A 16,672-nucleotide genomic window follows, 5' to 3' on the forward strand; every position below is an offset into this window, starting at 1 on the left:
ACATCAGGCCCCAAAGCCAAAGGCAGCCCTCCAAGTCCCTCTATTGGGCCCTTGGAATTCTCCACAGGCCACACCCTCAACAGTTCTGCTTCACATCTCATTTTTTCTTTCTTTCCCCAGGTTGGAATGTCTGTTGCTTGCCTGATGGAGGTCAGAGAGGGATGTCTGGAAGCCAGACAAGTGCAGAAAGGTAAACTGTATATTTTTGGTCTGCTCACCCATCCCTGGTATGTGATCCTTGGAAAGTTTCCTACAAGAAAATGTGGTCCTTGGGCTGGAAAAAGGTTTCTCAGCTGGTGTGGAGCATAGTTTTAAAGAAACACAAAAATGGATGGGTAGAAGCTTTATATGACAGCCCCCATCCTTTGTCATGGATCCTGAGCAGGTGTGAGGACTGTATCAAAGGAGGAAGAGCCAGCTGGATCAGAAAGAGGTGCTGAGCTTGGCACTAAGCCTAGCCAAGAGCCCCTTGTGCCTGAGGTTGCCCACCCCACCAAACTGAGTCCACTATCAGCCAGGTTCTTCCAAGAAACTGGGCCCCTTTACAGCAGGGGCCGGATGCTTCCCACTGACTCCTGCCCAGCACTGACAATGAATAAAGTGGGAGCTGATTGCAAGGTGATGAAAAGCTAAGTTTCCAGAACTACCCACTGAAGATACTCCACCCTTTAGGAAAGGAGTCAAGCCTAGAAGGGTGTGGTTTGGTCCAAAGGAGATAGAGGCCAGTTTCTCATTTGTGCAACTGCAGTGCTTGGTGTTCTCCAAGGTCCTGAAACTCCAGTCTGGCCCTACATGCCTCTTGCCTAAGCATCCCTTCTATGCACGGGCTCCTGCTCATGGTCAAGGCATCTATCTCACCTTACTTATCAGTTGCCACCCACTAAAAAATCCATATATTTTTTGTTCCCTGTGCTGAGCATCTCCCCCCCCCCTGCGTGGTTATATGAGAAATGCCATGTTCTCAGTTTCTTACTTGGTTCTGGCCTGATCTACACTGGAGGAACGGCGGTACCCCTCACGCCGGGTCACCCCCTTGGGAGACACCTTGGTGCTGGTATCCGAGTCCCCACTGTCATCGTCTCCCATGGCCTTGATATAGCTGCCACTCCGCATCCGTCGACAGGGTATCTCTCCATCCTTCCCTGATGCTGGATATCCTCCCCAATCATCTTGGGGTACCTGAAGGAAAAAGAAATTTTGTGTAGTGTGTGTCTTGTGTGCACTTATGCTGGATACTTTGAGGTTAATAGGAAGTTCCACAGAAGATGTTGGTGACAATTTATGACAGCCCCAAGGATGCAGCTATAGCATTTGAGGGAATGATTGCATCTCGATAATGTTCTTCTACCAACCTGCTCAAACATCCCTGTGAGAACGATAGCACTCTGTTTGGCTTAGGAGTCCGCTCTACACAACAAACTTGTATTGGTTTTAAAAACCCTTAACTGTAATAATAATCACCGTTATTTATTTATTTACACCCTCTTTATCACTGACAGGGACTCTTTGTAGCTTGGTGAGAATTTTCTGCCAGTGATCGATAAGCCTCTTCAAACTACAGTTCCCAGGGAAAGATGAGGGGTTGGGGGGGAAAGTAGGTTAGATGCCCTGAAGCTCTCTGACATCTCCACTGGAGACTGCTAAGGGATGCAAAGGTTATGGCTCTCATAAGCTGTCTGTAAAGAAACTGAGAACACAGACATTTCGTAAAGAAATTGAGAACACAGACATTTTGGATTTGGAAGGCTTTAACAATGTTTTTGGGTGGCATGCATACTTGTGGTATGACAAGGTTAAAGCACATAAAGCATTCAAAAACCATATTATCAGAAGAGCATTGTTTAATGTTTGGACAAGATATAAAGACTTACTTGAAAACAAAACCCCAAGGTGGCTATCACCAATGGAGGCGAAGGCTCAGAAAAAACTTAATATGGAGGCTAAATGGCCAAAATATTGGGAAATTTTGGAACAAGAAGGAGACAAATTGAAATTGCAGAGTTTTGAGAAATTAAAAGATAAAGTGCGAGACTGGCTACATTACTATCAGAAAATGGAGGCATATAACTTGGACAAGAAAATTGGCTTCCAGGTGGAAAAATCAAAACTAGAAACAGAACTGTTAGAACCTAAAACTAAGATTTTGTCCAAGATGTATAACTTGCTGTGGAAATGGAATACTCAGGATGAAAGGGTCAAATCTGCTATGATTAAATGGGCACAAGATGTTGGACATAACATTATGTTTGCTGACTGGGAACAGTTGTGGACCACAGGTATGAAATTTATGGCATGTAATGCCCTAAGAGAGAATATTATGAAAATGATATACAGGTGGTACATGACACCATTCAAGCTTGCAAAAATCTATCATCTGCCTGATAATAAATGTTGGAAATGTAGAGAAACTGAAGGTACATTCTTTCACCTTTGGTGGATGTGCCCAAGGATTAAGGCTTTCTGGGAGATGATATATAATGAACAGAAAAAGATATTTAAATATACCTTCTTGAAGAAACCAGAGGCCTTTCTCCTGGGCATAGTCGGCCAATTGGTGCCAAAGAAAGACAGAACTTTTTTATGTATGCCACAACAGCAGCAAGAATACTTATTGCAAAGTATTGGAAAACACAAGATCTACCCACCCTGGAAGAATGGCAGATGAAGGTGATGGACTATATGGAACTGGCGGAAATGACAGGCAGAATCCGAGACCAGGGAGAAGAGTCGGTGGAAGAAGATTGGAAGAAATTTAAAGACTATCTTCAGAAATATTGTAAAATTAATGAATGTTAGAATGATGCTGGATAGAAACTAAGTGGTCTTTAGCTGTAATGTTATAAGAGAATACGAGAAAATGGTTATTAACAGGTAAAAACTTAATGTTATAATATTTTAAAATTGAAGATTAAGATGATTGAAGAGGGGAGGGATTTGCTGAATTAAAAATTTGAATTGGAATACAGAAAAGGGAGGCGTGAGGAGGTCCGGGAAATAAGCAAATGAAAATATGTGATGGAAAGACTGAATTGTTTTTAAACTATTTTTATTTTGTATTTTTTCCTTTTTCCCCTTTTTTCTTTTATATTTGGTAATTTTTTTGAAAATCTCAATAAATATCTTAAAAAAAAAAAAGAAACTGCCTGCCTGTTACAAATACACTGAGATCTAATCTTAGGTCCCTGGGTGGTTTGTAGTTTGCTACAGGTTCTGATTTTCAATAATTTAACAATAGTAAGTAAAATATGGAAGAGCCAAAGCACAGTGACAGAGGACATGCATTGCATGCAGAAGGTCCCAGGAATTAGGTAGGGCTGGGAGAGACACCCTCTCCGAAACCCTGGAGGGCCACTGTTAGTAAATGTAGACAGTGCGGAGCTAGCTGGGCCAATGGTCTGACTCGGTGTAAAGTAACTTCCTCTGTTTCTGAAACTGCAAGCAAAAAAGGAATAGATCTCTGCCATGATTGGACTTGTGCTAATTACTTCTCTCGCGGTGTCTGTATTCCTTGCTTGTAAGGGCTGTTCAATTGCTTTCGACCAGGTCTTTGCTCAATTCTGCTAACCTGTTTTAGATTTATATGTTAGAATTGCTGATCTGTAGCAGCTCAGATGTAGGCTCAGGTTTGCAGATGCAGATCATCTCAGTGCATGGCTCCTGGGATGCAGTCTGTAATTGGATCCACCCCAAAGTAATGTTTTGGGTCTGGCTCCACTCCAAAGTCACTATTCTGCACCTGGCTCCAGGTTGCTGGACCTCAGGGTCCTAGTAAACCTTGTTTTCTGAACTTATTACACCTCAATACCAATGGGAAACCCACTGCCCTCCATGTGTTGCTGTCCTATGACTCCCACCAACCCTTCATGCTGAAAGGAAGCCATATCAATAAATCATAAACTGGTTTATCTGCATAGAATGGATTTTTTTTTAATGCATCATAAGATAGAAATGTGCTCAGCTATTTTCTTCTTCTGTGGGCTTTTTTCTTTGGTGTGTGTATCTTATGTTCTCTGTTTGCTGGTGCCAAGGGCTTTTGTGTTGGCACATGGGTGAGTTTTAATGTTGTACAGCAGACAAATTCATTGCAACAGTTGCACAAGGCGAAATCTGTTGAACGACAGATTGTGAAATCTATAGTGCAACAAAGTTACCAGCAACCTGCTTATGCATTTCCTTGTGCAACAATGTTCTCCTGCAGCAAAAACATTTTGCTAGTGGAAGAAGTAAGCTGCCAAGAGACTTTGACTTAGTGCTACAGTGGATGGATACAACCCTTATTCCCTTGCTTCTGAAAACATCTTCTCCAGACTCTGCTGCTTTCTATCTTCATGTGAAATGTCAAAATGAATATTGCTCTTTTTACTTAAAAATATTCACAAGGGGAAAATACTCACATCTAAAAGGAAGTTGGATTTTTAAAAACAACAGCAACAGAGTCCACTCAAAGTTCTATCCCTGAGCTTTAAGCAAAACGTTTTACATAAAGAAATGTGGGTATTTATATATTGTACGAGTTCAGAAAAAAGTGATCTTCTGCAGCCAAAAAGCAGCCAAATCCACTGCTAATCAACTGTTAACCCATTGTTTAATTTATGGGGTTGATCCTGGCTAACATAGTTGCAGGAGGCTGCAACTAAAAGATACTTATCTGAGAGTGAACTGCACTCTCAGACGTCATTTCAAGAAGACATACATTTTTCATCAGAGCCCATTCACACATTCAGCTACCAGCCATCAGGTGGTGATGTCAAATCAAGGGATCTACAGGTGTGTGCAAACTTGATCTGACTTGATGTTCAGAGTGTTCCTCTGAGTTCCTATATCCCAAAATACATTAAGCTAAGTGTTCTTAGAAGATATCAATATTTTTATTAAGATTTACAAATTAAATAAGAGATGTGTACAACTGCTAAGTTCTCTTTTGGGGTGATAAAATGTTGGTACTGAAATACATTAAACTAGCCTTCTCCAACCTGGTGCCCGCCAGGTATTATGGACTACAGCTTTCAGGAGCCCATACTGAGAAGGATGAATAAGATACATGCGTAAAATTGGTTGTCCTATGTGCCATATTTTGCTTCATACACTTAAAGCAATTGTCTCCTACGGCCAGGCCAAATCATATGTGAGCTTTTTAAAAACTTTTTTAAAAGCTTGCCCCAAATGCACCAAAGAGGTGCCGATACTCAGTTCTGGTGAATTCCAGCTGAAAAAGAAGCCCCGGCAACACACACACAGAATAAATCATGTACATAGCACTGGGGGAGGGTTATTGGGTTGCTGCTGCTTTTATTTTGATTATGTACTTGGTGGTTTTATACTTTGATTTTATCCTGCGAACCACCCTGAGACTTGCGGGTATAGGGCAGTATATAAATTCTAATTCTAATCACCCAAACTTCAATAAGCCAGCAAAGGTGAAAATACAGGTAAAATACAACTGAGCTCTTTCTACCTCCACAGCTGATCTAAGCTTTTTTGGGGAGGGCCACTCACATGGAAGAGTTAAACTGGGGAAACAGTCTGGGGAAATGCATTAGTCCCCCTACCTCAGTGGCTCGGATCCAACTTGCACCCCACCCCCCAAGTAGCTGTTTATAAGTTTTCTAAAAAGCCAGGGGATCCATTGATGGAACTGCTGATACCCTGCCCAGTTTGGCAATTAGGTTAGCCGCTGAAGTTATCACCACATTTCCATATGCAACTCCAAATTCCCAAAACATGGACTCATCAAGATCTTGCAGCTAACAGAGCTCTTTGGCTAGAGGCAACCAAAGCTGGCTTCTTAGCCCCCAGAAAGCTGGAAGCTGCCTACTTGTAGACACAACCTGACCTATACATCATAGTTCTCTAGAGCATCCTTTGACAACTTGGTGCCCTTCAGCTGATGGAAGTTCAAAAATATTTGGAGGTTTCCAGGTTGGCAACAGAGCTTGAACCTTGCCTACCCTTCAGTTCAAGACTCTCCAGATGTGATGGACTTTCCCCAGACCAAGTTATTACATTTCCCACCCCATGGAAGCACGTCTGCTCTAGAAAGAGGCAGCGCTTTCTCCCATCCAGAAATCCTCACCTCATGGCTCCTCCGGCAGATGAAATCCCACCCATAACCAGAGCAGCAAAGCAGACAGGCAAACATCTGTCTGCACCGATGACACCCTTACCAGTTTCCGGTGACGAGTTGGCATCCCTTGGGCTATCGGGAGGAGGGCAAAACAGGTAGATGGGAGCAAGAGGCCGGAACAGACACAGTTGCCTCTTTGTCTCTTTCTCCCAGGAAACATCAAGGGATGTTTCTTTTCATCCTTGGGCCCACCCCCCTGCTGCAGTGGGCTGAGACGGGGACAGCCAAAGCGAGGATGGGATGGGCGGAGTGTTCCCTATACAGCAGCCCCTCCCTCCAGCCCCTCACTCTGGATGGGCAATCAAGTCAAGTGTCATTCAATCTCTCCTTCCCCCTGGGGAAAAAACACACACAGAGAGGGAGAGCGAGAAGAGTTAATTAGCTTTTAATTAAAAAAGAACAAGCCCGTCATGGAGCTGGCTGGCTGAGTAAGCCTCTAAGCTGGGGGTAAGGGGGGAGTTTGGATCATGTCTGGGAGCAGGAGCATGTAAACAGAAGGAGCAGGATAAGTTTTGATATGTCCAGGCTGAGGGAGATGGGGGGTCCTTAGGCAGGACTTTGACTAGTGCCACGGGCTGTGGAGGGTGGTCTCCAGTCTTTGTTGTCCCAAGCTTGGCATGCCCCCCCCCCAGTTAACTGGAGCCTTAAATCTCAGGCTTGAGGGCTGGGATTGGCTGTTTCTACTGAACTAGTTTTCTAGTGTGAGCAGAGCCCTGTGATTGGAGAATGCTGGGAAATGGGACACTCAGGCCTGACCAGAGTTTCACATGAAGCAAAACTTTACTGTGGATTTAGCCATCTTCAGATGTTTTGGACTGCAACTCCCATCACTCCCGCCAGCAGGATGGGAATTGTAGTCCAAAACAACCAGACCACATCTGCTTGGAAAAGGTTAGAAGTAGCTCAGTCAGTAGAGCACAAGACTCTTAATCTCAGAGTCATGGATCTGAGCCCCACATTGGGTGAAAGATTATTGCATTGCATGGCATTGGACTAGATGACCCTCGTGGTCCCTTCCAACTGTGATACAGTGGTACCTCGGGTTAAGTACTTAATTCGTTCTGAAGGTCCTTTCTTAAGCTGAAACTGTTCTTAACCTGAAGCACCACTTTAGCTAATGGGGCCTCCTGCTGCTGCCGCGCCGCCAGAGCAAGATTTCTGTTCTTATCCTGAAGCAAAGTTCTTAACCTGAAGCACTATTTCTGGGTTAGCGTCTTAGACGCTGGCTAGAGTCATGGAGCTGGCTGGCTGAGTAAGCCTCTAAGCTGGGGGTAAGGGGGGAGTTTGGATCATGTCTGGGAGCTCCATGTCTTATGACGCTCCATAACTCTGGGTTAGAGTCTGTAACCTGAAGCATATGTAACCCGAGGTACCACTGTATATGCATACAAACAAGGCCTGAGTAACTTGTGCCTCACTGAAACAAAAGCGACCTACTAACCAAACCTTTGAATTTCCTTCTCTATGAATGGGGCTGTTTACTTTATCCAGTTGGGAGAGATAATGTTGTGTGGGAAACTGGTAAGAACACTTCTAAGAACTTTGTCTGGCGGGGAATGAAGACATTATTTTCCTGACAAGCTTTCCCAGCTGGATGAATAGGCCTCTGCCAGCAGTGTCCCTTTCATATTATTTTAAAAATGCATATTCTGTTGCTTTCTGTGTTGTTCCTAATTGGGTTTTTTAAAGTTGTTTTTATTGCTCAGAGCAGGCCTATTGAAATTAATGAACATGACTAAGTTAGACTATCAAGGCAATGTACTAAATATAATGGGTTATATCCAACTAAGTTTCACTCATTTTTGTACATTGCCTTGATATAACTATCTATCTGGAAGGCAATTAATAAATATCTATAACAACAATAATAACTTTTTAAAAATGAAGAATATGTGAATTTGCTTTCCTCCTCCCAACCACTGTGTCATGTTTTGATTTTTAGGAGGTTTTCGCAGCTGCGGAATGGGGTAGAAATACCGTAGGATAAATAAATAAAAGTGATGTTTGGTTCAAGCAGAGTAATGCTTGTTGTTGTCAGGATATGATCTTGCAAATAGTATTGAGAAATGTTGGGCTGTGGTCTTAGCTAATGATAACACAAGGCCCTAGAGACTCAGTAACTCACCAGTCATCTTGCTGCGTTCTCCTCTGTCATATTGAGAGAGAACAGGTTATTTGGTGAATAAGTGGGAGGGGATTTGGAGAAATTCACACTTCTGAAAACAATACATGAACGGAAACACAAATATCCTACTAAATTCACACTTGTCTGAATTTTGCAATGCAGTTCTCTGGCAGAACAGAATGTGCACAGAAATGCATACTGTATATCAATGGAAATAGCATACAACTACATTATATTAGGGGAATGGATGGCAAAATTATGTATATTACACCAAATTGTATACAAAATGTGTTTATTAGGACTGTGGTTCCCAAACGTCTCCCTGCCCTCCACGGACTACTTGCAAATTGTGAAAGGTCTTGGCAGACTGCTTAATGATTTTTCTGTTGGCTGCAGCATTTGTAACGTGCTGTGATTGTCAATTGCATTTTAATTGCTTCTTTCATTGGACTACTACTCCCAGCCAACACAGCTGTGCTTGCTGGGGCTGATGGGAGATGTAGTCCAACACCATCTAGAGGAAGGCAGGTTGGCAAAGATTGACTGGGACGGTGCAAGACAGCCCACATGGAACACACAGCTTTGTCTTCCCAGCAAAGGATCATAGTTGGGGTACTGACCCCACTGTCCACAGCATTTGCCACCTGAGGGGATGATTTCACTCTACCTAAAGGGAAGCGTTGGCCTTGTATCTCAGGCATGAAAAACTGCCTGACTCTGATCACTTAAGCCAACTGGAGAACGTCTACTTGTGACATTGCGCTCTACAGAATACCATAGGGCGGTGGCCACAAAATCGGGCATTCTCTGCTGTTGACCCTGTTATGTGGAATGCCTTTCCCCCTACCACAGGTGAAGCAGTAGCTACCAGCTGCTTCACACAATATCTTGAAAATATGTATCTTTTTGCTCAGACATTCCCTGACCCATAAGATTGAACCCTGAATTATTTGTACGAACCCTTTGAATTACTTCTTTACTTGCTCTTACATGGCTCCATTGGTTTTAGGTTGTATTTTGTTTCACGCATATTGTTTTTATATTGTACACAGTGTACACTGCTTAGAGATTTTAAAAATATTAAGTGGCTTAGGAATGCTTTTAAATAAATAAATGCATATTTACACAGCTACAGTAGCCACATGCTAGAAGATCATAGAAGCAGCTCCAAAATAGCTGTGTGTGTGTTAGATAAAAAGGTAAAGGACTTCTGCACGGTTAAGTCCAGTCAAAAGCGACTATGGGGTTGTGGCGCTCATTTCACTTTCAGGCTGAGGGAGCCGATGTTTGTCCACAGAGAGCTTTCTGGGTCATGTGGCCAGCATGACTAAACCGCTTCTGGTGCAACGGAACACAGTGACGGAAACCAGAGCATACGGAAACACCGTTTACCTTCCTGCCGCAGTGGTACCTATTTATCTACTTGCACTGGCATGCTTTTGAACTGTTAGGTTGGCAGGAGCTGGGACTGAGCAACAGGAGCTCACCCCATTGTGGGGATTCGAAATGCCAATCTTCTGATTGGCAAGCCCAAGAGGCTTAGTGGTTTAGACCACAGCACCACCTGCGTCCCTGTGTGTGTGTATCACGTGGTAGGTCTGTGTGCCCAAGGAGGGCTAGTTTCAGGATTTGGTGTCCTCCTTAAGCAGCAAGTCACAGAAAGGACTAGATATGCAAATTGAGAGCCCACCCAGGAGTCTCCTGTCAGATGATTGAAGCAAACAAATATAGGGGGAAGGCATGGCCACAGGGGTGAAGGTGAAAACAGGGGTTGAAAACTTAGTAGTTGCATGGGGTGGGAAGGGCAGTGGAATCTACCACTGGAGAGAGCAAGGCTGCAGCCCCCAGTGTGTGTGCATATGAGCACATTAGATTTTACTTTATTGTTGTTTTTGTATTTGGTTTCAATGCTCCTTGTTAATCCACACCCCAGCTTGGTTTTAATGCATCTATGTGGGATTTTTGTTCATTTTTCAGTTCTAAGTCGCTTTGGATTACATTGGGCAAGATAAAGTGACCAACAAATTTAATAAATAGTAATATTAATAATTTCTATTTTTATCCTGTAAGTTGCTTTGAGACACTTTGGTTTAAAAAGTGACAAATGCATGTCATCATCATCATGATGTAACTTGAATATCCCAGCTCCATGAGGGGATATATGTATATTTTTCAATCACAGTTCATCAAACAGCAGCTGGGGTGAAGAGTCCTGGTTCCTTCCAGCAGCAGCTGTTTATTTATTTTAAAGAAATACCTTTAAATGTTTTATAATAGGAAGCAAACCGGGAAAAAGAAGGGAGGGCGGCGATGCAGCAGCTGCAGCAGCTGCTAGGCTCATTCAAGCCATCTAGCCATCCAGGTGTGTGCTAGGGGAGGGGGATGCCCTGGTGATGCAGGCTGAAGGCCGGCAGGCCAGGGACCTCTGCAAAAGTCTGCGAGGTGCATGTTAAAGAGGAAGACAGGAGGAGGAGAAGGGGGGGGGGGATGCAGGAGGAAGCCAGGGACTGAGGCAGGCAGATTGCAAAAGGCAAGCAAACCACAACCCTAGCTGCACAAGGCAGCCTGGTTGGATCTAGGGAAAAGGCAGAGGATAGGGAATGGGCAAATCTGTCAGTTTCAGGTTCTCCCAGCTTCTCTTGTCTTAAGTTATTTACATTTCTCCACCAAGAGGGGTGTGTGTGTGTTTGTGTTTTAAAATCATCATAAAAATTCATTAGCATACCAGAGTAATTTCTCCTAAAATGCACATTTTTAATGCATTTTTTGCATTAATATACATTGATATACCTTTTGCCTAATAGAATTTTGCGAAACAACTTCCACTAATATTCGTATATGTTCTTTTCACTAATACATGCATTTTGATCAATGCTTGTACGTGTATGTTTATGCACATTACTTGGCTGGAGAACTGCACTGCAAATTTCAGAGGTGTGAGAATTTTGAAGGATGGCTGACTTTTGACTCACATCTTGTTTTGGAAAGTGTGAATTAGGTAAGTTTGCTTTCAATGCCACCTGAATCAAAGCCCCCCCCCCCCTCCGGGCAGAGATATGTGATACAGAGTAAACATGGAGCTCCCAGTCCTGAGTTTGCTACTTAATGGCAAGGCCAAGTATGGGGCAGAAGTTAACCCTCTCCCCACCCACAGTTAACCTTCTCCCCACCCACTGAAGTCCCCCTGAAAATGCCTAATTCTAACCTGATCTCCCCTTCCACCAGCCAGTACCTGAGACTGGGAGCAATTCTGGCCAGTGAAGGCTGGTCCTCTCAGCCAGCCCTCACCTGCCCATCTTCTTACTTACAACCCTGCTAGCAAACAAATAAGCAAGCAAGCAAATAAAAACTTTAATTACTTGCAAAGTCCTAACTGTAAGAGGTTCTGGTTGTTAACAGTTGGATCTAAGCAAGTGTGGGTTTTTGTGGGGGTCATTTTATTTTCTACATTTTATCTGTACAGTGAACTGGGCCTACTGCTTGAACAATATTTCATTTGTATTAAATCATGGATAGCCGCCTTGAGCTTTGGGAAGAGTCAGGGCAGAGATCAAAATATATGCGAGGCTCCAGAAGCAAGGAATTGGAGTGAGATTCTGGAATCTGGCAGCGTTTTGAGCTGGGGTCAGATTCTTGCTTAATTTTCCACCAGGATCAAGCACATCCACCAGTAGTGTGCAGCTATGCCAAGTTTCGTCTCTGTTTCTGTCAGCCTCCTAGCCAAATGAGCGCCAACACTCACTCTGCGCATCCAGCCAGGAATATGAACAAGAGATCCGAGGAACAAAAGGCAAAAACTGGGAACTCAGTCCAGGAAATTAGGCAAAATTATTCTCAAGCCCTTGACTAAGAGGAACACTGCTGGGTTAACCACACAATGCACCAGACCTGTCCTTACCTCTTTAGCATTTCAGGAACCTTGGTTCCTAGGGAGGAGGGCAACAGCTTTACAAGGCCCCTAGGTACAAGAGCACCCACCAAATTCACCTTTCTTAATGCCTCCGGCAAAACCTTTAGACAGGGTCAGCCCTACTAGTAGGCAGAGTGAGGAGGTGACCTCAGGTGGCAGAACCAGAGAGTGTGTGTCAGTGGTGGTAGCGGTGCCCCGACATTGCCCTTTGTGTTGGACATGTTCTGTCCTGTGCCCCCTAAGGCAGCTTACTGCCCTTTGATAGAGAACAAAGAGTCCAGCACCCTAAAGCTCAAGGTGTGGCTAATTGTTCCAAGTCAATGTGCAATTCAGCTATCGACTTTTGTGGAATTCTGTGGATTCCAAAGCAAGCTGACCTGACCCACACCTCCTGAATGAATGCACAGATCAGAATGAAATTATCCTTCATATGTTGCACCTCTCAGATTTTTGTGATACAGTATTCAGTTCAAGAAACAGAGAATCATAGAACTGCAGAGTTGGAAGGGACTCTGAGAGTCAATGTAGGAATCTCAACACATGGTCTCCCATTCAAGTTGAAACCATAGTGGACCCTGCTTAGCTTTGCAAATGTGCTAGCAGTTTTATTGTTACACCACTATTTAAATGTGTGGGTAAATATATTTTAAGATAAAACATTTTTGAAATGTGAATAGTTAGATAAAATATATTTATATGTGATAAAATAGGCATTTAAATAGACATTTCCATGTAGATTCACTTTTATAACTAGCTGATTAAGGTAGAAACAGGATGGGTTGGACCTGTTTGTTAGGAGGTACGTAGTTTTTAAACTGTTTTGAGACATTTTAGTTGTCTTGTTTTAGCACTGGCATGTTTCCCATCCCAGTTTCCTTTGGAGGAAGGGTGGGATATAATATTAATAATAACAGCAGCAATAACATCAACAATAATTTAGCTTGCCTTCTAATATATTAGTGAGCCTGCACTTCAACCTAGGCCAGCCCTCAAGATGCTTGGTTGGGTATACCTGGTTCCCCCCCACCTGGTACCACCCCACATGCTTGGCCCGTAGGAGACTTAGAAAAGAGCCAAAGGGGAGAGGTTTCATGCATCTGCTTTCATAAGCAACTAATTCTGGAGGGCTCCTTCAGGCCCCCATGCGTTTTCTCTGGCTGCCTTGTCCCAGGTTGTCCTCCTCATTAGCGTGTGGAGCCCATTGATCAGGCCTGCGCAGAAACCGCCCTCCGAGAGATGAGCAAGGTGGTTCATCTTAATTGTTTGTTTGGGCATTATTAGGAAGAGCAACGCAATGCTCGGATGTCTTCGGACACCTTGGTAAGCTGACGCAAGCAGCAGCTCCTCAGAAACCTCGGGCCTTTTAAAACAGAGAGCCGCCTTTGTGCTTCTTTTTCTTTTTTCAGGCAGAGGCTATTATAGCCCTGACATTTCTCTAATCACCGACATCAAGGTGGAGCTGCAGTGCATCATGGGAATGCAAAGGAGAGCAAAGGGAATAGAGAGCAAGATGGCAAATGGGGGGGGGAGCTTTCGGAATCAGCAGGAGGGGAGTCTTAAGCTTGGGGAAGAAACCATCGGGGAGAGCCTTTGAAAGTGATCCAGGCTGGCCATTCATTGGATAGATGGGCATTTGCCCTTGGAAACAGCGTGGCAGGGAATCCGAAAAGCCTAAGGCTCCCACCCCCCCACTTTCCTTTCTTTTTGCAGGCCTGGTCAGTAGGAAGGGGCTTTCTGTCTTTTTAATCCATGATCAAACCTACGATGGACTGACTTGCAATCATGGAAGGGGGCTCCTCATATGATGCTTGGATCAAGGAATCAAGCTCCTTTTAACTACTGCACATCTTGCAGCGCTGCCCCAGCTTTACATGCCTGAACAGCCCATCCCATCAGCCCCAGCCAGCACAGCCAAGGATGCTGGGGACTGTAATCCAAAAACATCCCCATTCCTGATCAAGGTATAGACATCTATATATCTGCATCTAAGGCACTCCTTGGAATGGAACTGAAGACACAAAGCTTGCTCCTCCTCTGCAGAAGCGCAGCCTCTACCCACCTCCTTACCTGAAGATAATGATAGGATCGGTCCTTGGCCTTGGCCTCCTGGAGCATCAAGGCTTTCTCCGGGCCTCCTCCCGAGCTGGGGTAGGCCTCCCGCGCTTGGCTGACGGTCATGGTATGCCAGGAGCTCCGCTTGAGAGTCTGGCCATCGAGGGACATGGACATTCCCGCGCAAGCCAAGCACTTGCCCTCCCCACCTCCGCTCTTCAGACTCTTCAAGGTCAAGTCTCTGAAGGCACTTTCAGGGGTGTCCACGCAGTACTGGGTGGCCTGGTCGATGGCGTGCTGCCTCCCGGACACCATGTAGCTGCTGTCGCTGTCCAGGTTGTCGTCGGAGCTCCACCAGCCCATCATCTTGTTCCGGTGGCGGGAGGAGGAGGAGGAGGAGTCCATCTTGCGGTCCTTGCTCTTGCTGCGCTTGCCGTGGCGCGACTGGCGGTGGTGGTGGTGAGGGTGGTGGTGGTGGTACCCTCCCTCGCCCCCCCGGCCTTCCATCTTGGTGCCGTTGTACTCACGCTTGGAGGGGGCCTCCAGGGAGTGAGACTTGGCAAAGAGCTTCTGGACCGAGTGGACGAGGTGGCGGATGCGGCTGGGGCTCTCGCTCCGTGGCTGCTCCGTGCTGCTGGCCCGCTGGTACTGCAAGGTGTGGAAGCCGTCGTGGTGCAGGGGCAGCTGCTTCTCAAACTGGTCGAGGAGGGTGGGGGGCAGCCGGTTGATCTTGCCGGAAGGGTGGGCGGCCGCCATGCACTCGTCGCAGGAGTCGTACTGCTGCGGCGTGTGGTGCATCCTAGGGAAGGTGCTGCTGCTGCTGGCGGCTGAGAGGGGCTCCGTTAGGCTGAGCGGGGCCTCGGCAGAGCCCCGCGATGGGCAGTAGTGGTCCAGGGAACAAGGCTCGCTGGGGCTGAGGAGGTATGGCTGGCGAGACTCCTGGCTATGGTGGATGTATTCCATCGGCTGGTCGCAGGCCTCTGGGACGCAGTGGCAGGGGTGTTCTCGTGACTGGCTGCGCTCCCCATGGTAACTCTTCATGGTGTCATAACCGTGCGCCGCGTGGCCTACTCATCTTGCCATTGGTGGGGTGGCAGCAGACGAACCTACCAAGAGAAATACCAGCAAAAACAGGTGAGGGGAGAGCAGAAGCTCAGTGGTAGAATACATTTCTTGCATGCAGAAGATGTCAGGTTCAATCCCTGGTGCGGGGGAAAAAAAGAAGAAGAAGAAGAGTTTGGATTTGATATCCCGCCTTTCACTCCCCTTCAGGAGTCTCAAAGCGGCTAACATTCTCCTTTCCCTTCCTCCCCCACAACAAACACTCTGTGAGGTGAGTGGGGCTGAGAGACTTCAGAGAAGTGTGACTGGCCCAAGGTCACCCAGCAGCTGCATGTGGAGGAGCGGAGACGCGAACCCGGTTACCCAGATTACGTGACTACCGCTCTTAACCACTACACCACACTGGCTCTCTTCTTGCATGCAGAAGATGTCAGGTTCAATCCCTGGTGCGGGGGAAAAAAATCTCTTTCTGAAACCTGGAAATGTTTTGCCTGCCAGTGGAAACCAGGGCTAGCCAACATGCTCTCCATATGCTCTTGTATTCCACCTCCCATAGTCCCTGGCCACTGGACATACTAATAGAATAATAGAGTTGTAGAGGGACCATGAGGGTCATTTAGTCTAACCCCCTGCAATACAGGAATTTTTTGTCCAATGTGGAGTTCAAACCCATGACTCTGAGATTACGAGTCTCATCCTCTACTGAGACAAGGAGGTGGTCTCCCATCCAAGTACTAACCAGGCCTGACCCTGCTTTGCTTCAGAGATCAGATGAGTTCAGGAATGTTCAGGGTAGGATAGCCATATACTATATGACTATAGTATGGCTGCTGTTGGAGTGCAACAACATCTGGAGGCCCCCATGTTGGCATTTAAAGGCTAACATAACTGATTCACATTTTTGGAAACAACACACAAGATTTCCATTTCCCCAGATTTTGGAATACAGTTCTCTAGCCAAGTAATTTACAAAACTGTATATACTTTGATGATGTGCGCCTGGAAACGCATGTGTTAGTGAAAACTACATATGCATTACTAGGAGAAACTGCTTTGCAAGTCTGTGTATATTAGGCAAAACTACATAGAAAAATATGTAGATTAAGATAAATTTGCATTAAAACGTTGTGAGAAACAGAGAGGAACCAAAATTTACTTGCCTATCCCTAGTGTGGGGGCACATATTCAGGCTTTCCTTTTTTAAGAACAGGCATCCAAAAAGCAAAAGCAGGTGACCCTGAGCAAAGGTTTCCAAATCTGTCTCCTCCTTGGATGATCAGCATCTGAAACAAGATGGAGAGAAGGCAGAGGCCATGGAGCGATTGGAGACCTGGATTGGAGATCCATACCAATCCAACCTGCAGGAACTTCAATCAAGCTCAGCACCACTGGAGAGACC

General features: G+C 45.3%; 1 protein-coding gene across 3 annotated transcripts in view; it reads right to left on the bottom strand.

Moving 5' to 3' along the window:
* Positions 1–16,672, bottom strand: part of DLGAP3 (DLG associated protein 3) — a 178,694-nt gene that overhangs the window by 22,398 nt on the left and 139,624 nt on the right. For 2 of the 3 annotated variants that reach the window (XM_081200019.1, XM_081200017.1), the window contains exons 3-5: positions 16,434–16,556; positions 14,227–15,317; positions 974–1,179 (exon numbers count right to left, since the gene is read on the bottom strand). In XM_081200019.1, coding sequence (XP_081056145.1) covers positions 974–1,179; positions 14,227–15,252 — 1,232 coding nt within the window. In that variant the 5' untranslated portion in view covers positions 15,253–15,317; positions 16,434–16,556. The remainder of the gene's footprint in view (positions 1–973; positions 1,180–14,226; positions 15,318–16,433; positions 16,557–16,672) is intronic. The other variant, XM_081200018.1, reaches the window with a different exon arrangement.

This window comes from Podarcis bocagei (genome assembly GCF_964188305.1).
Source record: "Podarcis bocagei genome assembly, chromosome: 7".
NCBI lineage: Eukaryota > Metazoa > Chordata > Lepidosauria > Squamata > Lacertidae > Podarcis > Podarcis bocagei.